The sequence below is a fragment of the Myotis yumanensis genome, unplaced genomic scaffold (genome assembly GCF_028538775.1).
Source record: "Myotis yumanensis isolate MYYU_CA2020_CCGP unplaced genomic scaffold, mMyoYum1.0.hap1 SCAF_7, whole genome shotgun sequence".
Taxonomy (NCBI): domain Eukaryota; kingdom Metazoa; phylum Chordata; class Mammalia; order Chiroptera; family Vespertilionidae; genus Myotis; species Myotis yumanensis.
Genome location: NW_027223758.1, coordinates 74059282 through 74084786, shown reverse-complemented (window position 1 = coordinate 74084786; position 25505 = coordinate 74059282). Strand labels below are relative to the sequence as shown.

At 43.9% G+C, this 25505-nt stretch overlaps 1 protein-coding gene across 2 annotated transcripts; it reads left to right on the top strand.

Moving 5' to 3' along the window:
- Positions 1-1003: 1003 nt before the first annotated feature.
- On the top strand, positions 1004-21287 carry ACTR5 (actin related protein 5). Of its 2 annotated transcripts, XM_070420979.1 has the most exons (10): positions 1181-1603; positions 2815-3044; positions 5738-5907; positions 8383-8600; positions 9292-9474; positions 15458-15574; positions 16269-16408; positions 17673-17805; positions 18845-19088; positions 20468-21286. In XM_070420979.1, exons 1-10 carry the CDS (start codon positions 1205-1207, stop codon positions 20470-20472), a joined length of 1839 nt encoding a protein of 612 aa, XP_070277080.1. In that variant the 5' UTR covers positions 1181-1204; the 3' UTR covers positions 20473-21286. The 2 variants fall into 2 exon arrangements, with proteins under 2 accessions (XP_070277079.1, XP_070277080.1); XM_070420978.1 differs by having other exon boundaries at positions 1004-1603; positions 18845-21287.
- Positions 21288-25505: the final 4218 nt, after the last annotated feature.

Here is a 25505-nt window from a genome sequence, read left to right as displayed (position 1 = left end):
TTTTTTTTTCTGAAAAGGTTATACGTTTACATGGTTAAAAATCAGGTATCAAAAAGCATGGAGTGAAAAAGTCTCTCACATCTGACTCACCCACCTCATCCCCTCTTTACAGGTAAATCCTTTTATTAGTTTCCACATCACCTCCACTGGCCAGAAGTCATGATCACACCAAGCGAAATGACAGCGGGGGGGGGGGGGGGGGGGGGGGGGAGTTATGCCAATAAATGGAAGAAAGAGAATATATATATTGAGAAACAACTAACAGTACTTTTCTTAGTGTTTGAGGTCTCCTGTTAGAGATCACAGTTTTTGGGAGTTAATAAATACATAAAGCTATTTTTATTATTATTATTATTTTTTATAATGAATGACTTCTTTTTTTTTAAAATATATTTTATTGATTTTTTACAGAGAGGAAGGGAGAGAGATAGAGAGCTAGAAACATCGATGAGAGAGAAACACCGACCAGCTGCCTCCTGCACATCTCCCACCGGGGATGTGCCCGCAACCCAGGCACATGCCCCCGACCGGAATCGAACCCGGGACCTTTCAGTCCGCAGGCCGACGCTCTATCCACTGAGCCAAACCGGCCTCGGCCATAAAGCTATTTTAAAACCTTATACTGTATTTTAATAGATAACATAACTGCATAAAAGTGCACAAACCATAAATGGATAGCTTGATGAATTTTCACAAAGTGAACACGCCTGTGTAGTGAGCTCTCTGGTCAGTAACCCAGAGTTTGCGTTTCTTTGACTGAGAGCTTGGGGGCGACGTGACCACGTGGAGGCGGGACCAAGGGCTGTTGAAGGTGAGTTACCCGTAGAAATAGGGCGTGGCTAGGAGAGAAGGCGGGGCCTCCTGGACGCCGGAGGGGGCGGGGCTTGATGGCGCTGCGCACTGGGGCGCGGCTTATTGGTCCAGAGTCCCGGCTAGAGCGAAGGGGCGTGGTGAGGTCGGATATGAAGACGAGGTTGAGCAACTGCAGCACTTAACCGCCAGGATGGTCGGGCCCCAGCGGTCCCGAAGGTGGCCTGGGCCCCGAGGGGCGAGTGAGGTGAAGAAGTTCGTTGGCCTCAGCGAGGAGGTGAGGCTTGGAAGTTCTTTAGGACCCGAGCCGCGCAGCGTTACGCGCCGGGGCGGGGCTTCGCGCCGCCGGGGCCGACGCTGCGGTGAGAGGCGGAGCCAGAGCGGTCTTTGCAAGATGGCGGCGTCCGGGACCGCTGGGCCGGCGGGGAACGTGTTCCCGTTCCGGGACGCCCGCGCCACTCCAGATCCAGTGCTGGAGGCCGGCCCGGTGGCCCACGGGCCCCTGCCGGTGCCCCTGGTGCTGGACAACGGGTCGTTTCAGGTCCGTGCCGGCTGGGCGTGCCCTGGGCCGGATGCAGGCCTGGAGCCGCGCCTCCAGTTCCGAGCCGTGTGCGCTCGCGGGCGGGGCGCGGCTCGGGGCGGGGCGGGCCCCCAGGTGGGCAACGCGCTGGGCAGCTTGGAGCCGCTGCGCTGGATGCTGCGCTCGCCCTTCGACCGCAACGTGCCGGTCAACCTGGAGCTGCAGGAGCTGCTGTTTGACTACTGCTTCCAGCACCTGGGTGTCTCCTCGCAGGTGAGCGTCGGAGGGGGGGGGAGGTAAGGCGGGAGGGGGGTGTGCTGGGCTTGAGGGTGAGGGATGAGGTCGTGTCTCCGCTCCCTCTGCCTTCAGAGAAATAATAGTCCCTCCCGTGGCGCTGGTGGTTATTTAGTCATTCATTCATTTAGTCGCGCCGTCAGACACGAAGCGCCTAGCGTGTGTAAGCCGAAGGCGCTGGGGATGCACTATGGACAGAACCAGACTCCTTTCCTCTTGGAGCGTACATTCGGGCATGTTGCTCCTTTGCTAACAGATTCATTTATTAACTGATATGCATTGAGCACTTACTCTGTCAGGCACTTTTCTAGGCGTTTGGAGTACATCTGTGAATGTAACACAAAACCCGTGCGTATGGAACTAGTATGGACAGACAGACTAGAAGTAGAATGCAGTAGTCGGTTCTGTGGCATGATAGAAGGAGAGGAGAGGGTTATATATTTTTTTTCAATAAGAGGGCAAGGGTACAACTCAGGAAAAAGGTGACTTGACGGCGGTTTTTGAGGGAGCAAGCCACAGGAGTATCCGAGGGAGGAATAGTGTTGCAGACTAAGGAAACCACCGGTGCAAGGCCCTGGGGCAGAAGGATGGATGCCCTAATCCTACCTGCAGGGCAGCCGGTGAGGGCGGGGCCGCAGTAAGTGGAAGAGGAACTCAGAGGTAAAGAGGGGGCACATGACACACCTAGGCTTTTGTCAAGTGAACTGAGGAGCCTTGAAGTTGAGCAGAGGAGAGACATGACTTACATTCCGGAAGGGTCGCTGGAGCTGCTATAAGGGAAATGGCGTGGCCTGGGTCACAGATAGAAATAGGGAGACCAGCGAGGAGGCTGTTGCAGGCACCCAGGTGAGAGGTGATGGTGACTGATCAGAGGGAAGTAACAGGGAGTGGGGGGGATGTGGGAAGAAGTGGCTGGATTCTGGAGCTATTTTGAAGATAGAGCCAGTATGATTCGCTGATAGTTTGGAAGGGGCTTGACTTAATAACCTTAAATTGACTCTGCGTTCATATTTTCCAAAACCGTTTCCCATAGAGATGAGAGGAATGTTTTACAGTTGCTTCTGATCAGGTTTTTGATTGGAGACCAAAAGCAAATTCAGCCCTTGCAATAGGATGTTGGTTTCTTTTATGCTTTAAGAAGAGTATTCTTGTATCACCCATCATCTATTTGTTCTTTTCTTTCAAAGTAGGGCTGTGTTGACCATCCCATCGTTTTGACAGAAGCGGTGTGCAACCCGCTGTATTCACGACAAATGATGTCTGAGCTCCTTTTTGAATGCTACGGGGTTCCCAAGGTTGCCTACGGAATAGACAGCCTGTTCAGCTTCTACCACAATAAGCCAAAGACCTTGATTTCCAGTGGGCTCATCATTTCATCTGGGTACCAGTGCACACATATTTTACCCATCTTAGAAGGGAGGTGAGTACACTTAACGGCATGAGTGCTCTTTTGAGAAGCATTCAGGAAACGTTTATTGGGTGCCTGTTTTAAAGGTGGAGTTGAAAGAGCAGGTACCGGACCATGAACTGGCCACCGGGCTTAGCTCTGACTTATCTCGCTTTGTGACTGTGGGTAGGTAACTTCACCTTACATTCTTTATGACCTCTTGGAGGAGTTGAGGTGGATGGTCTCCGAGGTCCAAATCCACAATTGTGGAATTTTATAATTCTGGTTTATAGTGAGATAGCTAACACAGTACCTGCAGGAACTAGGGGCTCAATAACAATGTTTGAATAAATTATTTGAATAAACTTAATTTAGACTGTGTTCTGGAGTCACTTTCTTATTAAGATAGTATTATTTTTTTCTTCAGGATATTTCTTTACATAGATAGATAGATAGATAGATAGATATTTTTTATTGATTTTTTACAGAGAGGAAGGGAGAGGAATAGAGAGTTAGAAACATAGATGAGAGAGAAACACTGATCACCTGCCTCCTGCACACTCCCTACTGGGGATGTACCCGCAACCAAGGTACATACCCTTGACCGGAATCGAACCTGGGACCCTTGAGTCCACAGGCTGATGCTCTATCCACTGAGCCAAACTGGTTAGAGCAAGATAGTATTAATTTTATTTAAAGCTCTTTAATCACCATAGTTTAGACGTTTTTCAGGTACAGTGCCTGGCACATAATAAGTACTTATTAAATGTTTTTGAGTTGAATAAAAAGTGAGGGTCGTTTCTGTCATGTCTAAAATCTGTTCTTATTTTATAGTTGGGCTTTTGTTGTCTGATGAAAGACTAGGCCAGCATCATGCTCTCCTGAGATTTCTCATTGAGTAAAGGGGATGTGTAAGAAAAGAGTCCTGGTTTTGCCCTCGCCAGTTTGGCTCAGTGTGGGCCTGCGGACTGAAGGGTCCCAGGTTTGATTCTGGTCAAGGGCATATGCCCGGGTTGTGGTCTTGATCCCCAGTAGGGGGTGTGCAGGAGGCAGCTGATGAATGATTCTCTCTCATCATTGATGTTGCTATCTCTCTTTCCCTCTCCCTTCCTCTCTGAAATCAACAAAAATGTATATTTAAAAAAAAAAAAAAGTTCTAGCTTTGGAGTTGAATGCCTGGTTTGTAGTCCTGCTAAGGATGAGGTACCTAGCCTCTTCACTTAGTTTCCTAATATGTACAGTGGGAAAAATTGATTGCTCAGGGTTATCCTGAGGATGAAATGAAATAATGTAGATGATGGCACTTTGTAAATTATAAAGCATTATGAACATTTATTTTTTTTTTTATTTATTTTTTTAAAATATATTTTATTGAATTTTTACAGAGAGGAAGGGAGAGAGATAGAGAGTTAGAAACATCGATGAGAGAGAAACATCAATCAACTGCCTCCTGCACATCTCCCACTGGGGATGTGCCGGCAACCCAGGCACATGCCCCCGACCGGAATCGAACCTGGGACCCTTGAGTCTGCAGGCCGACGCTCTCTCCACTGAGCCAAACCGGTTTCGGCGCATTATGAACATTTAACTTAAAACAAATGCTGTGGAATATATTGAGCCCTAGAGTAGGAATTTCTCTTGAAATTTTTACAAAAATTAATGAAGAAAAATAATTCTTACACATTACCAAACACTCCTATACAGAGTTGTCTACATTATGTAAAACGATACGCAAAAATTAAAGATGATATTGTTATTTTTATCTTGTATTGAGAGAAAATTATTTTACCTGAAGGCTAAGAAATGATCAGATTGGAGCATATCTTGTCCTATGCTGGCATCTGCTGGTGAGGTGTGATATAGCAGCGAAATATCAATAATAGCAACTTCTTAGGGACTCTGTTACTGTCTCACATTAAGAACACAAAGTTACTCTGGTTCTCTTTCCCTTCAGTTCATGTGAAAGGGACCTGGTAGTCTTAGGGAGTTACACTAAGCCAATATACCTGGGGTTACTTAATGTGTTTGTGTCAGTAGAAGTGGAGTGTTTAGGGAAAGGGGTCTCAAAAGTCTGGCTTATACTAGAGTTACTGGGAAGCTTGTTAAAATGCAAATTCCCAGACCATCCCAGAGCAAACGAGTCCTGAGAATTGGTGCATTTAACATTTCCTCAGCTAATTCTAGGATACTTGGTTCCAGGACCACAGTTTGAGAAATTGATGGCAGGTCTGACTTCAGAGTACACGTTCTTCCCATTGAACCTGGTTTCCTTCTGAAACTCTTGCCAGAAGTTAGATGGACACATGTCTGTCTAGGTATGGACTAGGAAGTCTGCATTGGTTAAGATGTTGGACCATGGGAACTTTAAAGTCCCTTCCAACTAAGGTTTTATGTTATCCCGGCTGGTCTGTTTCTCCTCCTTCATCTACATTAAATTACCCTTTCTCCCCAAAGGTGCTTCATATTCTCTTTCATGCTGTCAACAATAAGTGCTGTTGCTCTGGCGGGTGTGGCTAAACTGGTTGGATGTCATCACTTGCACTGAAAGGTTGCTGGTTGGATTCCCAGTCAGGGCACATGCCTGGGTTTTGGGCTCCATTCCCGGTAGGGGGCATATAGGAGGCAATCAAAAGATGTTTCTCTCTCTTCTCCCTTCCTCTTTCTCTAAAAATCAATAAACTATTCTTTAAAAAACGTAAGTGTTGTTTTCTGTTTCTTGGTTGTAGGTTAGATGCTAAAAATTGCAAACGCATCAATCTGGGAGGAAGCCAAGCAGCTGGCTACCTCCAGCGTCTCCTGCAGCTGAAGTATCCTGGGCACCTGGCGGCTATCACACTCAGCCGCATGGAGGAGATCCTGCATGAGCACAGCTACATCGCGGAGGATTATGTGGAAGGTAATGAAGAGGTTGTTTGCTTGCAGCTTTTGGATGTTGGCTTTGGGGGCATTCCTTAAATTGTTTCCAGGATAACTCATTTGCTCATTTTTTTTACTCATTACTTTTTAGCATCTCCTTTCCCTTTTGGTATTTACTTTCATAAAATGTTTAGTTAGCTGATAACTTACATATGTAGGTTATTTTCAAAATTGTTTTGGCTATTCTAGTTCCTTGCCTTTCTATTTTGATGCAGTCCCATTTGCTTATTTTCTCCTTAGTTCCCATTGTCCTAGGAGATCTATTGGTAAACATATTGCTGCAAGAGATGCCTGAGATTTTGGTGCCTATGGTTTTTTTCTAGGACTTTTATGGTTGCTCATCTTACATTTAAGTCTTTTATCCATTTTGAGTTTATTCTTGTGTATAGTGTAAGTTGGTGATCTAGTTTCATTTTTTTCCATGTACCTGTTCATTTTCCCAGCACCATTTACTGAAGAGACTGTCTTGACTCCATTGTATGCTCTTGGCTCCCTTGTCAAATATTAATTGAGCATAATGGCTTGTGTCAATTTCTGGGACCTTTTATTTCTTTTTCTTGCCTTATTTCACTGGTTAGGACTTCTAGTACAATTTTGAATAGGAGTGGTCAGAATGGGCATTCTTACCTTCTTCCCAGTTCCTTATCTTGAGGGAAGCATTTAGTCTTTCGCTATTAAGTACATGTTGTTAGCTCCAGGTTTTTGTTTTTGTTCTGTTTAAAAAAATTTTTTTTAAATCTTCATCTGAGGATATATTTTTTAATATTCATTTTAGATAGGGGAAGGGAGAGAAAGAGAGAAACATTGATGTGAGAGAAAAACATCGACTGGTTGCCTCCCCCATGTGTCCTGACTAGGCCAGAGATCGAACCTGCAATCCAGGTAGGTGCCCTTGACCAGGAATTGAACCCATGAGCCTTCGGTGTGTGGGCTGACGCTCTAAGCACTGAGCTGCACCAGGCAGGGCGAAGCTCTAGTTTTTTTGCAGATGCCTTTTATCAAGTTAAGGAAGTTTTCTTCTGTTTGTAGTTTTGCTGAATGGATTTTGAAATTTGTGAAATGCTTTTTCTATATCAATTATATGATCCTATGGTGTTTCTGCTTTGGACTCTTCAGTTTGGTCAGTTTTCTGTGTTTTTTTTGGTCAGTGTTTTTTTTAACTATCTGAAGTTCTTTTGTTGGGTACCTATTTAGGATTCTTATGTCTTTTTGGCAAATTAATGTTTTATCATTATATAATCTCTCTTTTTATCCTTGGCAATTTTCTTTGCTTTGAAGTCTATGTGGACATTAATGTAGTCACTCGTACTTTCTTTTGATTAGTATTTGCATGGTATGTCTTTCCATCCTTTTTTACTCTTTCCACATTATTACATTCAAAGGGAGTTTCTTTTTTTGCTTTTTAATTTTTCTAAAAAAATCTTTATTTTTGAAAGTATTACATATGTCTCCTTTTTCCCCCCTGAGAATTCCTTAATAGTTAGGTCTTTTTAAAATCTATTTTCTCAGTCTCTGTCTTTTAATTGGAATGTTAAGATGATTTTAAATTGATTTAATTATTCATATATTTGGATTTAGGTATACTATTTTATTATTTGTTTTCTGTTCCTTCTCTTTGTTGATCCTGTTTCCTTCTGCTGTCTTCTTTTGGGTTATTAGAACATTTTAAAAATATTTTTGGTATTCCATTTTATCTGTTGTTTTTTTACTATGTCTTTAAAAAAAACATATTTATTGATTTCAGAGAGGAAGGGAGAGGGAGAGAGAGAGAGCAACATCAGTGATGAGAGAGAATCATTGATTGGCTGTCTCCTGCACACCCCCTACTGGGGATCAAGCCCACAACTCTGACTGGGAATTGAACCATGACCTCCTACGTTCATAGGTGAGCCACTCCGGCCAGGCTTTACTATACCTTTCTTTAGTTTCAATAGTGATTGCTCTAGAGGTTACAATAAACATATTTACACAGTCTATTTAGAATCACTATTTTACCACTTCAAGTAGAATGTGGAAATGTTAGCCTGCTAGCGACTCCTTTCTCTTTCCTCCTTTGTGCTGGAGTTGTCTTACGTAATCATCCACAACATTGGGAACTTGTCAGACAGTGTATGGTTTTTACTTTTAATTGTCAAACATTTTAAACTCAAAAAGAGGTTCGTCTCTTACATTTAACCAGGTTTTCATCATTTCCATTGCTCTTTGTACATTCCTGGTATTCCAGTTTTCCTTCTGGTATCATTTCTGTCTGAAGACCTGTACTTAGCAATTATTTTAGAGGAGGTCTGTTGGCATCATGTCCAGTTTTATGGCTGCATTTTGTTGATTGGGTAATTCAGAGATTGTATGGCATATGCTCTTTATCTTACACAGACCTAGAATCCTGGTATTGTCTTTCTAATTTCTGTGCTAGTAGTGTTGCTATTTCATAACTTTAAAATTTATTTATTTGAAGAATTGCAGAAATGGCGGTGCCCTGACTATTATGAAAACAATGTGCACAAGATGCAGCTCCCATTTTCCAGCAAACTGCTCGGCAGTACTCTGACCGCTGAGGAGAAGCAGGAAAGGCGGCAGCAGCAGCTGCGGCGGCTGCAGGAGCTGAATGCCCGGCGGCGGGAGGAGAAGTTGCAGCTTGATCAGGAGCGGCTAGACAGACTGCAGTACGTGCAGGTAACAGCAGATCCTAGATGGGCCCCCGGCCTTGCTCAGCAAATGCTCCTCCTGTATATTCTTCCTTACCCACAAAATGCATCGACTCGGTTGCCCTTGGGGTGATGAAGGAGTCTAGGATCATTAATACAGAGGATGGGATAGCAGCAGGTATTTTTGAAAGAGCTGTGGACTCTGGCTTTGTTGATTTATGTCAGCCTTATAATCTCCTTTATTTTATTTTTTAACTTTTTAATGTTAGTGTAGCACACATGCTGCAAAGTGCACAAATCTGAAGTTTGCAGCTCATGCATTTTCACAATGTGAAACACACCGTGTGTCTGCTCTCCAGATCCAGAAATAGAGCATTAACAGCATCCCAGCAGTCTCTCTCCTCCTGCCTATTCTTAGTAACCTTCCCACTTCTCCCCACCCAAAAGATGACAACGTTTCTGATGTCTGTCACCATAGGTTAGTTTTGCCTGGTCAGGTAGTGGTGAAACCATGATGCCATGGCAGCCTAGGGACAGCTAGGGAGACAGCTGTGGGACACTTTGGGGGGAGGTGTGGTTTTGTGGTGGGGTGCGCTGAGGAGCTCTAGGAGCCCTGTCCTGCTGTAGTTCTCTGTTTGGCTCTAAGCTGCTTCTCTGTCCTTCCTGTTTGTGATTGCACTGATGACTTTGAGGATGAATGGTGACTGCTCTGGTTTCAGGAACTTCTAGAGGATGGCCAGATGGATCAGTTTCACAAAGCCCTGATGGAGCTGAACATGGACTCCCCAGAAGAGCTGCAGTCCTACATACACAAGCTCAGTTCGGCCGTGGAGCAAGCTAAGCAGAAAATCCTCCAATCCGAAGTCACCCTCGAGGTGGATGTGGTGGACAGCAAGCCTGAGGTACTAAGTGTTTTGGGGAGCGGGGTCATGTAGAGATAGTAGACCTTCCTGAGTGTGGGAGGACTGTCTGGAGAAAGCTGATATAAAAGTGTCTGTGACCAGACTTGGGGGAAAGAGAGCTGGTGTGGTGAGTGATGTCCACAGGTACACTGGCAGGGCAATGATAGCACTAACCTGTACCAACTGAAGTTCTGACCCAAGGGGTTTCACCCTGTAGACCTCTGGCTCCCCAGGGATGGGGAAGTGTGTGTGTAGAATAGGAAGAACATTCACACACCACTTGTGTGGTGCTGTCTTAAACCTGAACCTGCTCCTGTGATGGTTCTTAGGCAATTAGTCATACATTCCCTTTAACTTCCTTCATTGCTTTATTAAGTCTACTAGAAGCCCTATGCACGAAATTCGTGCAAGAGTAGGCCTTCCTTCCCCCCGGCTGCCAACACCAGCTTCCCTCTAGCACCTGGAATCCAGACTTTCCTCCAGCTGCCGGCAGGCACCCTGGACCCGGGCTTCCCTCGCAGCCCTGACTTCGTCCAGAAGGTCGTCCTCCGTCTGGTCTAATTAGCATATTATGCTTTTATTATTATAGATTATTATTATAGATTGTGGTTTATCTTTCACTTACCTCCTTTCCATCTTAATGTTCTCTAAGGACAGGGATCATGCTGCATACATAATGGATGCATTTTTTACAGCAAATAGTGGGCATGCTCAGTAAAATGTTGAGTAAAGATCAGCTTTTTGTTAGTTACTAAAAACTAAGTCTTGAATAAGCTCTTTGATCCTCTCTCTCTCTCTCTGTCTCTCTCTCTCTCTCTCTCCCCCCTCTTTGTTTCCCTACCAGTGGACTATTAATAAGTGTTGATGTGGCCAAAGGGGCAGGGCTGAGGTAGGGCCATGGGTAATCCAAATGCTGTTGTGGGCCCTGTGTGGTGAAGGGGCTGCCTGGAGGTCACACCTCAGCCGGAGATCGCTAGTTGGCTCTTCTGTCTTTAAAGCTGGAAAAATGTGTAAGTGTACTCACTGTTCCTGAATCTGTCATTTCTAGAATTCTAAAACAAAGGAACTTGTGACACTTCAGGGGCAGAAGTAACCAGTCCTACTATTGTGTTGTGTGTTTTCTTTTAAAATAATATTTCTTTAAATCTAAAACCTACACTTAGAAAGAAACAGTCCTGTAGGAAAATCCAGTTTGATGCTGGGTGTAATGTGGTGCTTACCAGAGACTTCGGAACTGTTTGGCTTAGCATGAAAGTAGCTTTTCTCAGTGACCATCTCATAGCTGGAGGCTCTCTCAGTTCCTGCTTTCACCTCGCATTCTCTACACCTCTCTGACGGGCTGTTGACTGCACGGGGACAGCCCCTGATCCTGAGCATGCCCATTTGCTAGAGCAGATCCTGAGTCAGGTGTCCTAGGTACAGCTTATGGCTCACTGAGATCTCAGCTAGAAGGTCCCTTTCCTACTATCTTACTTGCACACAGCATCCCAGATCAGCTTTGGTGGAACCAACGTGCATGTTCTAGTTTGCTTCTCCCAGTTGTCAGGTCTGTGTTTCAGATTGAGCTTTTGTTTACTGGGATCTAGGACCAAGTTGTCTTTGTTGTTTATTCATCCATATTTAGTTTTTATTACGTTTAACATGTCACCAGGACATCAGCATCCTTACACCAGAAATGTGCACTAAGCCAGCAGTCGCCAACCAGTGGTCTGCGGATCACTGGTGGTCCGTGAGGTCCGAAAGGTTGGCGACCACTGCACTAAGCCACTGGCAGGTTTAAAAGGAAAACAAACAACTTTGAAGATGTGATTCCTGAGCAGTTGGGGAACTAATTTTTCCTTTCTTTGGTTCCCTTTTCTGCATTGGTTTCATGCCATGATTCAACCACTCCATTCAGTCAGCAGATACGTGCTGGTCCCTACTTTGTTCTGTGCTCAGGGGGTACATATTAAATCTCTCTGGGCTTAGGGAGATTTTGAAATGTTAAACTTCAAAAGATTTCTCTGTATACAATAAACTTGATTAATTGATCTGTCCCCAGAGCTTTAATGGTCGGTGGGCATTTATTAAAGGTGCTTGTTAATGACTAGAGTTTATTACTGTAATCTTCCTGGGATAAATTTGACCATGACTCTGGCTGGTCAGTTCTGCCTTCCAGAAAGTATTTGTAGTATTTTCTAACTATTCACTTAGAATGGAGAGAATGGATTTATGTGGACCAAAGTTCATTTTAAAATGCCATCCAAGAATTAATGGCTGAATTGGATTAATACAGCTAAATTTTTTAACTTAATATTTTCTAAAATCCATTTTTGTCTACAGACCAATCCTTTCCTGCCCTTACTATTGTGCAAGTATTCCGAGGAGGATGTTGTGAAGGAGTAGGCTCTGTTAGCATTGCTGATGAAGCATTTAAACCTGCAGGTGCCCACTTCCATGGTTTTAGAGCGCTGTCATTTGTTAGGAAACACTATGGGCCCAATATAGAAAGTTCCTTTGCCCGACCAGCCACCATGAGAACTGGCCTCTGCTTGTTTCTGTGCTGTTCCAGGCACCCATGCTGCATCCTTCCTGCTGTGGTTTGGCAAACCGTCATTCTGTTCAGTTTCAAAAAGAACAGTCATATTTGTATTTCTGAACACCACACAATGCACGTGAAGACCCTGGCAAGCCCTAGACGAAGAGAAGCCAGCCATGCTAGAGAGCTGTATTCTCTTTTGGATGCTGTTTTCTGTGTAGAAATTATTAGCTTTGTTCCTCTGTGAATCATGTGAATTGGTATAAGTAAAATATCTCTACCATTTTTAGTGAAGCTAACAAGTTATCTTATTTTTTAAGGTGCCATGCTTTTGAATATAGCTAGATGAAGATGGGTGATATTTTTGTTGTAGCTGAAGAAGCTTTTGAAACCCAAACATCTGTATTCTAGGAAAACGAGAGGGTGTATCTCAGGTGTCCACCACTGAGAGCTAGGTGTGGTATGCCAGGGACTGGGGTTGTAGAGGTGATTAAGGTACAGTTCCTGCCCGGCCAGCATGGCTCAGTGGTTGAGTGTTGACCTATGAACCAGGAGGTGATGGTTCGATTCCTGGTCAGGGCACATGCCTGGGTTGTGGGCTCAGTCCCCAGTGTGGGGCATGCAGGAGGCAGCCAATTAGTGACTCTCGCTCATCATTGATGTTTTTAATCTCCCTCTCCCTCTCCCTTCCTCTCTGAAATCAATAAAAAAAATTTTTTTAAAATATATTTTATTGATTTTTTTACAGAGAGGAAGGGAGAGGGATAGAGAGATAGAAACATCGATGAGAGAGAAACATCGATCAGCTGCCGACTGCACACTCCCTACTGGGAATGCGCCCGCAACCAAGGTACATGCCCCTGACCGAAATCGAACCTGGGACCCTTGATTCCGCAGGCTGACGCTCTATCCACTGAGCCAAACCGGCCAGGGCTAAAAATATATTTTTTAAAAAAGATACAGTTCCTGCCCTTCTTGGTGCCTTAAAAAAAATAGAGCTGTAGAACCATACTTAGTGGACTGTAAAAAAACTTGTCAGGTGTGGTAGGTGTGTGTGGGAATGCAGATGGAGTTCTAAGAAAAGATTGGGATATTTAAGCTGGGCCCGGAAAGGTGATTTGATTTCCATAAGCATGAGGAGGGAAGGACATTTCAGATGGAAAGAACCACATGGGCAGGGAGCATGGCACATTTGGCATGTAGAATGTGGGAGATGAAGTCAGGAGGGGGAGGCCAAGGCCAGTCTATAAAGGTCTTTACCAATCAACCTGGATATTATCTCTCAGATAGACAAAGCCTTCAAAGTATGGTGAGCAAGGAAGTCATCTGATGAGATTTTATTTTAGGATAATAACTGGAGGCAGTTAGGAAGATGGTTTAGGGAGAGGCAAGGCTGAAGGTGGGAAGAGAGGATAAAAATGTGTTGTAGTTGACTTGAAATTTGTCTTGGGGGTAGAGGGTGGAGGAAGAGACACTTAAATGTAGGATCTAGCGATCTTGGTGCCAGTTAGAAGCAGAGGTGACAGGAGTGGCAATGACTGATGATAATGGAACACGTGACATGTCCAGAACCAGCACTGAGCTCTTCTGCAACTGTCATCTTGATTAATTTTTACTCTTCAACAAGTACTGTCATCACTCCCATTTTACGAACGAGGAAAGTGAGACTTACGGGAGTGAAGAAACTCGCCCAAGGTTGCACAGTTAGAGGTAGTGCAGGAGAGGTTCAGAGCAGCCATTGATTCCAGACACTGTGATCTCACTGAAAGGCAGTGGTTGGAAGGTAAAGCCTTCCAGGCTTAGGAAGATAAGGAGCTGGGTTTCGAGTTTCTTATTTTTAAAGTTTTTTTTTTTTTTTTTTTTTAATATATTTTATTGATTTTTTACAGAGAGGAAGGGAGAGAGACAGTTAGAAACATCGATGAGAGAGAAACATTGATTAGCTGCCTCCTGCACATCTCCCACTGGGGATGTGCCCGCAACCCAGGTACATGCCCTTGACCGGAATCGAACCTGGGACCTTTCAGTCCGCAGGTTGACGCTCTAGCCACTGAGCCAAACCAGTTTCAGCTATTTTTAAAGTTTTTGTGGGACATCATGACTTTCAGAATTTCAACTTAAGGCAGAGCCCAGAATTTGGAGCTAAGAAGTTCTGTTTTAGGCCAGGTTTCTACCACTTTCTGGTGTAATGTGGTCGTGGGCAAGTTATTAAGCCTCCTGACCCTTGGTTTCCTCACCATAAAGTGTAGGTTATCCGTGGTGAGGATCGTGCCAGGCAGCAGGCGTCCTGCTCCGAGTCAGATCAGTGTTGGCAGAGATGCTCTCACCTCCTTTGCCAAGAGCAAGGTCCTTAGGTTCTTGCCTCCTTAAATTACCTATTTCTAAGCCAGTGCCTCTTATCCTGTTCTCTAGTCCCAGATGAAGAAATACTCCTTGTCCTTTCCAGGGTTTACCCTCCCCTTACATATGATAGGCCATCTATATTGGTCAGGACTTAGAATGCATTGTCACCCCTCTCTGAGCCACATATACCACATGACTTTTTTGGGATGTGTGTGTGTTGGAGGAATGTGGAAGGGCAGTTTGAATGCTAGTTTACATTGTAGTATATATGGATAGGCTAGGCATGCTCAGCTGATGGTATCGAGTCTGCCCGAACCCTCCCAAGACACCATCTCTTAAGACAGTCCTTTCTACAACAGCTGTCATTATTAGAGCATTCTTCCATGGAATACAACAGAATATTTCTTTCTGTAATTCTCCCATTTGAGTCCAGAAGGTAAAACTCACCTGCCTTTCATGTGGCAGCACCACAGTTGGCTGAAGATGTCATCCAGAACCACTCCCACTCCCACCTATCCCCAAACCAGGTCAAAATGAAAATGAGTTCTAAATCCTCCATTGGGGATGGTACCAGCATGTCAGGCCACCCAGGTTCACTGTTGAAGAGCAAAGCCTGTTCCACAGACAGGAAGCATTCCGCCACCCGGGAGCTTTCAGCCACATCACCAGCCCGTTGGTATTGGCATGTATATCTACTAATTATGAAGAGATTTACTTAATTTTGCTGGTAGTCTAAGCCACTTTGTAAGACACCAGGTATCACGCCCTCTCCCCTGAGTTCTGTGTGTGGTGGTGTGACTCCTGCAGGCAGCAGGGCTCCCACTGTGCCCCAGGTGTGGGTGGGCCCATCAGAAGGCTTCAGAGAGAAGGTAGGAGTTGAGGTTATATAAGTAGGAAGCAGTGCGGGGGACAAGAGCAAAGCCCATTCCTGGCTTTTCAGTCGTTTAATCCTTGTGTTCATGCGTGTTCTTTTCTTAAATACTTTAGAAATTTTTCATGGTTTCATTTTTTCATAGTTTAGGCCATTGGAAGGTTTCAGTCCTTTCTCGTGACAGTGAACTAATAGAACTAAGGCTTGCTGAAGTTACAGGACCTGTTCTGTTTTGTTTATTCTATTCTTAGACCCCTGACCTAGAGCCACTAGAGCCGTCCCTGGAAGACGTGGAAAACATCAATGATTTTGAACCCTTGTTTTCAGAGGAAACGCCAGAAGTAGAGAAGCCGGTCGCTGCTATCCAGGTTGGACTCCTGTGGTCTCGATCATGCTCATGCTTTATACTGTGACATAAATGACCAGGCTAGTCTAGTCTCCTTTAGAGATATTTTAAAAATCCCAATTGTATTTTCTAGAAAGGGGGGTTCTGATACTTAAAACATCCAAAGTCAGGGTTATCAATTGGGGTTCCATCATCAAGGTCTGAGAATCTGTGATTAATAAATAGTGTGTCTGATGGAAACATTTGGGTAAGTAATTGGGGACTTTATACCTGAAGACCAGCTTTAGTGGTTTAATTCAAATTTAAGCCAATGTCATTATGCTTAATCCTCATTTGGGTCTACTTTTATGTCATACAGTGGCACCCAGAGAGACTGACCTGGTCTGAGACACACCTGGGAAAAAGCTTTCTCTGCTGTGCAGGGACCAGGGTGCTGGACAAGGCCCTGGGCAGGAGACCTGGTCTTTCAGTCTTTCTGCTGCCACTCTTAACAGTCTCTTTCCCTGCCATTCAGGGACCATTTCATGATGCAAATTTGTAGGTGGAAAAGGGTTAGAAAATTGAATGTTCAAATCAGGAGAGTTGGGGAGGGGTTACTTGGGCATGAACAAAGGACAGAAGCTGTATTGGAATAAACAGTGCAGTTTGAGGAAACTGGCAATGAGCATGTTTGTCATATGGTCTAAAAATATCTTTTAAACCTTGGGTTTTTAAAGCCCGTGTTTAACTTGGCAGCATATCACCAGCTGTTTGTTGGGACAGAAAGAATTCGGGCTCCAGAGATTATCTTCCAGCCATCTCTCCTAGGCGAAGAGCAGGCTGGGATAGCGGAGACCCTTCAGTACATTCTGGACAGGTGAGACTGAAACTTCTACTTCTTTTTTTTTCCCGAACCACTTCCTTGGCTTTGAGTGGTAGATTTGATGGTCAGGCATTGGAAATCTCTCTCACATTCTCCTTCTCATTGACTTGCTGTGCTCAGATAGTACTCTCGCCAGGCCTTTAGGTTTGAGCAACGTGGTAATGTATGTGCACTGGCTGTTGTATAAACCTTCACATTGAAGACTAGTGATTGTAAATTACCCAGAAATGTGCAGAACTTATAAGTCTTTTTTCCTCCTTGTAGACATTTATTTAGGAGTTTGCATTTCTATAAAAGCGTGCTTTCCCCCCTCCCGTTTATACAGGCATTTTCCTGCAGTGTGAGTTTTCATAATTCAGTTTGGACAAGTAAGGAACATGACGTTTGGTACTGTGGCTGCTGTTGGATAAACAGGATGGGAACTTACAGCTAGCAAGGAAGAAAAGCTATTGCAGCTGCTTTGAATGGCTGTCAGCTTGGTCTAACAGTGGGTGGGAAAGTGGCCAAACATGTATATGATAAAACTTACTTAAAAAAAAAGCAGAGGTAGAGAGATGGACTCTCAAAAGGGAGGCGAGACTTCTTGGAGTGATAGAAATGTTCTTTATGTAGAGCAGTGGTTCTCAACCTTCCTAATGCTGTGACCCTTTAATACAGTTCCTCAGGTTGTGGTGACCCCCAACCATAAAATTATTTTCGTTGCTACTTCATAACTGTAATTTTGCTACTGTTATGAATCATAATGTAAATATCTGATATGCAGGATGTATTTTCAGTGTTACAAATTGAACATAATTAAAGCAGTGATTAATCACAAAAACAATATGTAATTATATATGTGTTTTCCGATGGTCTTAGGCGACCCCTGTGAAAGGGTCATTCGACCCCCAAAGGGGTCGCAACCCACAGGTTGAGAACCGCTGATGTAGAGTGTGGTGATGATGGTTGCTGGGTATATAGTTTACCAGACTTCCTCAAAATGTGTGTAAATCAAACCTCAATAAAATTAGTTTTTAAAAAACATGTGTTAGAAAGGCATAAAACTTATAATCATGCTAAGGAAATGAATTGACCACTCAAAATAAGATTTTGACTAGATATTTAGCATCCTGTAAAGATGCAAATGAAAATTGGAAGTTTTTTAAAAACTTGTACAGATGTTTTCTCTTTTGTACTGAGAGCTTACATTTCCACATGTACATTCTCTTCTGATATTCAAGTTATAGGGACCATAGCAGAGTAATCTTTTCTCTCCTAGGTACCCAAAGGACGTTCAGGAGGTGCTGGTTCAGAACGTTTTCCTCACCGGCGGGAACTTGATGTATCCTGGGCTGAAAGTTAGAATCGAGAAGGAACTGTTGGCAATGAGACCCTTTCAGTCATCTTTTCAGGTACTGATTGATAATGTAACCAGCTGTTTCTTGTGTGTGTGGTTTTTAAAAACATATATATTTTTATTGATTTCAGAGAGGATAGGAGAGGGAGAGAGAGACAGAAACATCAACAGTGAGAGAGAATCATTGACTGGCTGTCTCCTGCCACCTACTGGGGATCGAGCCCACAACCCCAGCATGTGCCCTTGGCTGGAATTGAACCTGGGACTCTTCAGTCCACAGGCCGACGCTCTATCCACTGAGCCAAACCAGCTAGGGCTAACCAGCTGTTTTGAAGATAGCATTAATTATTTTGTTTTCTGGTTGCGGAAGTAGTAAGTAAAGTATAAATGAGAAGAATTACTGTATAATCTCATCACTCGGAGATAGCCACTGTTAAACATTTTTGTGGTTTTCCTTCTGGTCTTTCATTTATGTTTAATTTTAAAAGCAGAATGAGAATCTTGTTATATATATATAAAAAGGAAGACATGCATATAGTAAAAGGCAGAGGATACGAAAGATTGTACATGGAGAGTAAGTCATTCTCCTCACCTTGGGAGCAGCATCTTCTCTGCTCTCATTTTAGAGGCTTATTTGCCACCATTGGCCAGAGCTGCCTCATATCAGGCTCCACTTTCCTCTGCTCTCCTCTGCTTGCAGAGAGGGGATTGAGGCCAGGAAGGCCTTTCCTCCAGGCCGAGTGCCAACTCAGCCTCCCTCTCCATTTGACAACTTGTGGTTAACATCACTGGAGCAGGAGCGGGGGCAACTGGTCCCTCTCTGACTCAGAGTGGCAGGTCTTATGTTCACAAGTTAGCTGACCACCGCCTGTTCTGTGAGGTCAAGTCTGCTAGGGTTTGCATGCTTGTGTCACTTGGAGAGTCGGGGGCATTTCAGCTCAGCAGAGTTTGGAGGGTGCAGAGATAGAATTCATTGGGTCCTCCTGTGTGTGTATTTCTGGGGGTGAAGGGTAGGGGGGTGTGGCGGGGCCTGCTGAACATTCACTCCTTGAGTCCTGATGGAGACGCCTTCTGGTGAATGGTCTGTGTTTCAGGTTCAGCTTGCCTCTAACCCTGTGCTGGACGCCTGGTATGGTGCTCGGGACTGGGCCTTGGACCACCTGGATGATGATGCCGTCTGGATCACCAGGAAAGAATATGAAGAGAAGGGAGGAGAGTACTTCAAGGAGCATTCTGCTTCCAACATCTACGTCCCCATCCACCTGCCAAAGCAGGCTTCACGCTCCTCAGAAGCCCAGGCGTCAGGCAAAGGCTCAGGGGCCAGTGGAGGCAGTGCTGGTGAGCAGGCATAACAGAGGGGCCCCTCTCGATCTTGGGCCATGTCGGCTAGTGTGACAGGCAGTGACTGTGCTAGATGTGTCTGGCCCAAGTCTACTGGGAACATTGGGCTGCAAGATGGATTTCTCCTGGGGAGAACATGAAGGGACACTGGGAGTTACCCTCTAAAACTTTCCCTTCCTCTGGGGGCTTCTGCAGTGAAGAAACTTCCAGTGACCTGGTGTCTTTGTTGAACCAAGATGAGCGGTAGCGTCCGCTGCCTACAGTAGTAAATGAAGACAGTGGAGGACAGAAATGCCCTTATTTCTTACTGCATTTTAAATCCCTTTTTGTTTTCAAAAACGTTGAAAATTTATATTGTCAGTGTGGATATTTTTCTACGTTTATTCAGAAATTGTGTGAATGCCCAGCAGTTTGAGGTCTTCCACATACATGTAAAAAGATAATATTTATGTAATAAGAGTTCTCCACAAAACCTCAGGAGCTGTGAATATTTCCTGTTTCCTATTACTTCCTCTTTCAAATGAGAGAAAAGGGTCCAAAGAGGGAAATCAAGTTGCACAGTGTAAGTCTGTTAGGGGCCTGCGTGGTGCCCACTTCTGAATGGGCAGAAATGGGGTCTTGGTCCAGCTTTTGTTCAAACTTTTTTTTGCTGGAAACTTTTCCACCACATGAGACCTTCCTACAAATTTTTAAAATTTTGTCCCTGTGTGTTTTGGCTGCGTAACATTTTCTGGCCTTTCTAAAGAAAGAAGTGGGCTGGAGAAGGTTACTCCTGTAGCCTTTTCAGTGTTGCCATACCTCATTCCCTGCACCTTTGTAGCTCCATCTTAGGTGGACAAATGACCCCTCTCTTTTGCAGAGATTGCTTGGTAAGAGTTTTAACTCTCAAACACCCAGTAATTGAGCCCAGAAGGCCCCTGAGATGCTAGTGTCCTGTCTCAGGGACCATATGTTTCAGTCCCATGGAGCCTCTAGCTCTGATGCCTCTGATGAGGCCACCTCAGCACCTGTTTGCTCAGACAGTTTACCAAGGGCGAGCACCTGGAACTCCACTCTTAGGGGCCTAGAAACTGAAGACCAGGAGGGGGCAGTGGTGATTGTGGAGAAGGAAGAAAACTTGGGCCGACCCAAGATCTCCCACACGTTGCTAGTGAGCCACTGGCCGTCCATGCTTGGGCCCACAGACTGATGAGCTGGTAATAACCATGAGCTGCTAAGAAAGGATAGATGCGAAGAAGAAGGCAAAAGCAGCTTCCATGTGAGAAAGATTTTCCTAGCACATTTCCAGGGCTCGGTCCTTAGTGTGGGCGTGCAGGAGGCAACCCATCAATGATTAATTGCTTTTTGACCTGGAGTCTTTTCCCCATCGTCAACAGTTTAAACAGCCTGAACAGCAGTGGTGAGTGGTCAAGATGGCCATGGAGGTCAAGCTGCCCTGAAGGGGAAGGTCCCTCAGTGGGCAGGTAAGCTGGGACACATCAGTAAAACAGGTGTTTGTCCTCGTAAGGGTTCATGTCGACTCAGGGAATTGAGGAGGTCAAGGCAGCTCTCAGGGGTGGCTTCTTACGGGGATCAGGGCTCCTTTCTCTGGCTAAAATGTGGTAGGGGGTATCCCCCTGCTGCCCACTTATGCTGTCCCTGCCTCCCACTGGCACCTGTGGAAATAAACAGTTTTGCCAAAGGAACAAATAAGGTAAAAATGTATGAAAGTAGAAGTTAAAAGTAAAATAAGCGTTAAAATATGGGTAGACAAGGCTAACCCAAGAAATGAAGAAACCAAATTGGTATGCAAATACAGTATGCAAAGATTATTTTATGCCTGTGAGTAAGGGATTAAGTGAATGAGATGAAGTTTGTCATTTCTGAACTTTGTGGTTAAGTCATTACAAGAAAATCACAAAATGATAGAATAGTATTAAAAAATGTACACAGAGCCCAGCCAGCATGGGCATTGACATATGAACCAGGAGGTCACAGCTCGATTCCTTGGTCGGTGCACATGCCCAGTTTGTGAGCTCAATCCCCAGTGTGAGGCGTGCAGGAGGCAGCCCTTCAATGATTCTCTCTCATCGATGTTTCTATCTCTCCCTCTCCCTTCTTTCTGAAATCAATAAAAAAAAAAAAAAAAATTTCTTTTTTTTTAGAAAAGATGTACACAGACTGGTTGTTTACTAAATATATTTCCTTTCCTCCTGGGCACACAGCTGCACTACATTTCCTAGCCTTCCTTGCAGTTATTCACGTGGCCATTTGAGTTCTGGCCAGTGAATATGGGCAGAAGAGATGTGCACCATTTCCCGAGCTGGCTTCTATCAATCTCCCATAAGAGCACCTCTCTCCTCTTTCCCCATGGCTGCATGGAGAGCAGTCTAAGGCCCAAGAGGAGCGTGGAGCCAAGTCCTTAAGTGACAGGATTCTTCACTGAGCCACAAATAAATTCTTATTATGTTAAGCCACTGAGAGCTTTAGCCTTTAGGGGGGACCTAGATCCAATGACTGGTGTCCTCATGAGAGAAAGGAGAAAGGTTTGACACATAGGGAAGAGGGCTGTGTGAAGGCAGAGATTGGAGTGATGCAGCTAAAAGCCAAGGAACACCAGGAGCCGCCAGCAGCAGGAAGAGGCAAAGAAGGATTCTCCCCTCGAGCCTTCATAGGGAGGTGGCCCTGGTGACACCTTGATTTGGTAAACAGCACTGTAAGAATAAGTTTCTGTTGCTTTAGGCACCAAGTTATGGTAATTTGTTACGGCTGCCCTAGGAAACTCACCCAGATGAGCAGGTTAGTCTGGGAATGAGTGTGAGTGCAGGTGGGAAGTTAAGCCATATAGAAGCAAATATGCAGGAGATTAACCCTACCAGACCGCCGTACCTAATTTTCGGTACTTTGCCTAGTACGTGAAAAAAATGCGTCACAAACTAAAAATAACCAACCAATCGTGGTCAAACCTCATGGTTAGCCATTGCAAATGTCTGCCCCCATGTGTTTGAATTGACTTTGTGTGGATTGACGTGAAAAAATTTTGAAAATTCACAATGAAACGAGCGGCTGATGAACCAAGCACTTCAACAGGAAAGCGAAGGTTCAGGGCCTCAGGTCTGATAGACTTAATGGGGGAAGCAGTTAAAGGGGGCATCTGTAATACTTTACATAATAAAGATAATTTTTTTTAAAGGAAACAAATAACTTGCCAGTAAATTGGAGGAGTCCTAGCAATATCAGCACCTGGATGGCAACAGCTTTACCCAGGTAAGCTGGCTCTGGCAGGGAAGGAGTAGAGAAGAAGGGTGTGGAAAGTGCACAGGACTGACGGTCTTGGTGAGGCACCCCTTCTGGGGGTGAGCTCAGCACCTCGGAAGCCAGAGGTGGTGTAATGGAGAGCACAGAGGGGCTGGTGATAGATTTACTAAAGCAACAGAACCCGAGGAAGCCTGTCTACCAAAGGTGCCAAGTATTAATGAATCTGTGTCTCACTAGCACCAGGAGGGGGAGTCCTTGAGAAACAGAAAACCACCCAAACCCTCTCCCTGCCTGCCTTCTTACTGAATCCTCCTGCTAATCGTTGTTTAGGTAAACCTAGCATGCTCAAATGTCCACCTTAATCCAATGAAACTGCAGCATCTTTATGGGAATACAGTAGGAAGAGACCAAAACCAGAAAATTCAAACATTTGAGCAGGTAAAACATACTTATAAAAAAAAAGCCGTTATAGGTAGAAGAAAAATGTAATGCAACATTCCAACAGGAATTAAAAACAACTGGACAAGCAAATGCAGTGAGACGGCACAGCACAAATGAAAAACTTGATGGAGATGACCAAACAACAGGTAGAAGTGAATGGGAACTGACAGGACTCGAATTGAATTAAAGTATCAGAAACCTAAATTCAAGATGCACAAGGGGAAGATATTCAACCAAAAAAAAGAGAACGAGAAAATAAGAGAAAGTGACAAGAAAAAGAGGCAAAGGCAATCTAATTAAATTTAATATTGTTGAAAATTCAACTATTGAATTTTATATTGATGAGAATAGAAGAAGAAAATGGAACAAAATTAATATTTAGCATGGTAATTCAATAAAACTTTCCTCCCCATGAAAAGAAAACACCCTGAATATAAATACTGTAAAGACACACTGTGTGCATACTTGGGAAAGTTGACTCAGAAGTGTCAATTTAAGAAAGAGCCTACTAAAATTATGTCAACTCTGAGAAAGGTCTTAGTAAAAAAAAAGAAATCCTCTGGACCTCCAGGCAAAAAGACAAAGTGGCTTATACAATAAAGAAAAGTTAGATGTCATCAGGCTTCCTAGCAGCAATATATAATATAGAAAGATAAAAGGATAATTAGAAAACAAAGATGAGAAGTGTTAGAGACCATTGAGAAGATGTGACCCCTGGTTGACCTTGGTGGTGGACCTGTCGGTTCCCATAGCTGGAGCTGTTTCAAGGTTGCAGCCTTGAGAGAATCAAGTGTTGCTGAGACCATCTTTCTGTACTGTACATGACTGAGCTTGCTAAGTTATATAAACTTAAGATTCTGGCTGATGGCTGCCCCAAGACAAGCCTTGTATGTAAGGTCCCTTGCATATTAAACCTGCCACCTGCCAATCTGAACTGGCCTGCCCCTTCAGTTGATCCAGGAGCCAGTTTTAGATTTCATCCCAGGGAATTCAAGGTTGCCAGTGAGCCTAACAGTAAAGAAACTTGTCTTTTTTTGTTTTGTTTTTTTAATCACAATTTAGCTACTAGGAAAAAAACAACAAAAATTTAAAACTACTAGAAAGAGAAAGCACAAATACACAAAATAATAAGGAAATAATTATCAAAACAAGAGTAAAATCATTAACTGCAAATACATCTGGAAAAAAATCTAGGTGAAATAGATTTTTAAGGAAAATGTAATATACCCAAACTAACCCTAGTAGAGATATATAAAATCCAAACAGACCCATTTCCATAGATGAACTTAAGAAAGTTGTCACAGAGCTTCCCCTGAAAAAAGCTCCAGGTCCAGTTAAGTTTGTAGAATTCTATTAGCCTTTAAAGAATAGATGTTTCCAATGTTCTTTAAACTTTTTTCCAAGCATAGAAAACAAGAGAAGTAATCTAAATTATTATTTATCCTCACCTGAGGCTATTTTTTCCATTGATTTTTTTATAGAGAGAGTGGAGGGGAGGGAGGAATGGAGGGAGAGAGAGGGACAAACATCGATGTGAGAGAGACACATCAATTGGGTGCCTCCCATTTGCACTCTGACTGGGGCTAGGGATTGAGCCTGCAACCGAGGTACATGCCCTTGACAGGGAATCAAACCCGAGACCCTTGGGTCCACCAGCCAGTTCTCTAACCACTAAGCCAAACCAGCCAGGGCTAAACTGTTTTTATGTAGCAAGTATATCATTGTTATAAAAATCTGATAGATTGCACACACACAAAACCATAGATTAATCTCAAACTTAAAAATATTAATGAAGTAAACAAGTAAATTATTTACAAACAGACTCCACCGGGACCTTAAAAAATAATACATACATGGTGACTAAGTGGGTTTTATTCCAGGAATGCAAGTGTATCCATCAAACACCAAAAATCTCAGAGGCTTAACACAAAGTTTATTTCTTACGCTGAATGTCCAGTGAATGTCAGCAAGTGTGTGGCATGTGGGTGTGGGAATGCATTGTTCCACACAATCACTGCACACCATCCTGCGATCCTGCCGCCTCAACACAAAACAAGGAAACCGAACAGCAAGAGCCAAGTCTTGGCCCTGAAATGCGCCTACCCAGAAGTGACATATATCACACCTTTCGCTGGCCAAAGTAAATCATTTAGCCATGTGTAATTTCTCAGCATTCCATTTTACCCCCTCTAATTATGCCTCTATGTTTTGGTGGTTGCCTTATAGATTACAATATGATTCCTTAACTTATTACCATCTGCCTTGAATGAATTCTTACCCTTCACATACAATGTAAGTATGTTACCACAACTTCATTTCCCACTTTGGGAATTTGTTATTGGTGTCACGTGTTTCACTATTACTTAGTTTATAAACCCCACACATAATACTTTGTGTGTTTTTTAAAGATATATATTTTTTGCTTTAGAGAGGAAGGGAGAGGGAGAGAGAGAGAGAAACATCAATGATGAGAGAGAATCATTGATTGGCTGCCTCATGCACACCCCCTACTGGGGATCAAGCCCGTAACCTGAGCATATGCCCTTGATCAGAATAGAACCCGGGACCCTCAGTCTGCAGGCTGACGCTCTACCCTCTGAGCCAAACCAGCTAGGGCCATAACACATTGTTAACATTACTTAGTCAACAGTCTTCTGGAGAAATCTAAAAATATGATCTTTTGTATTTACCTGTACATTCACTTTCTGGCATCGGAAAGTGGGGGTGGGAGAACAT

What these genes read in the sequence shown, in the direction of transcription:
- ACTR5 (XM_070420978.1), top strand. Translation starts at nt 1,004, where the DNA reads ATGGTCGGGCCCCAGCGGTCCCGAAGGTGGCCTGGGCCCCGAGGGGCG. An exon ending in CGCGGAGGATTATGTGGAAG is followed by an intron (nt 5,908 to 8,382) that starts GTAATGAAGAGG and finishes ATTTATTTGAAG; the next exon opens with AATTGCAGAAATGGCGGTGC. An exon ending in CTTCAGTACATTCTGGACAG is followed by an intron (nt 16,409 to 17,672) that starts GTGAGACTGAAA and finishes TTTCTCTCCTAG; the next exon opens with GTACCCAAAGGACGTTCAGG.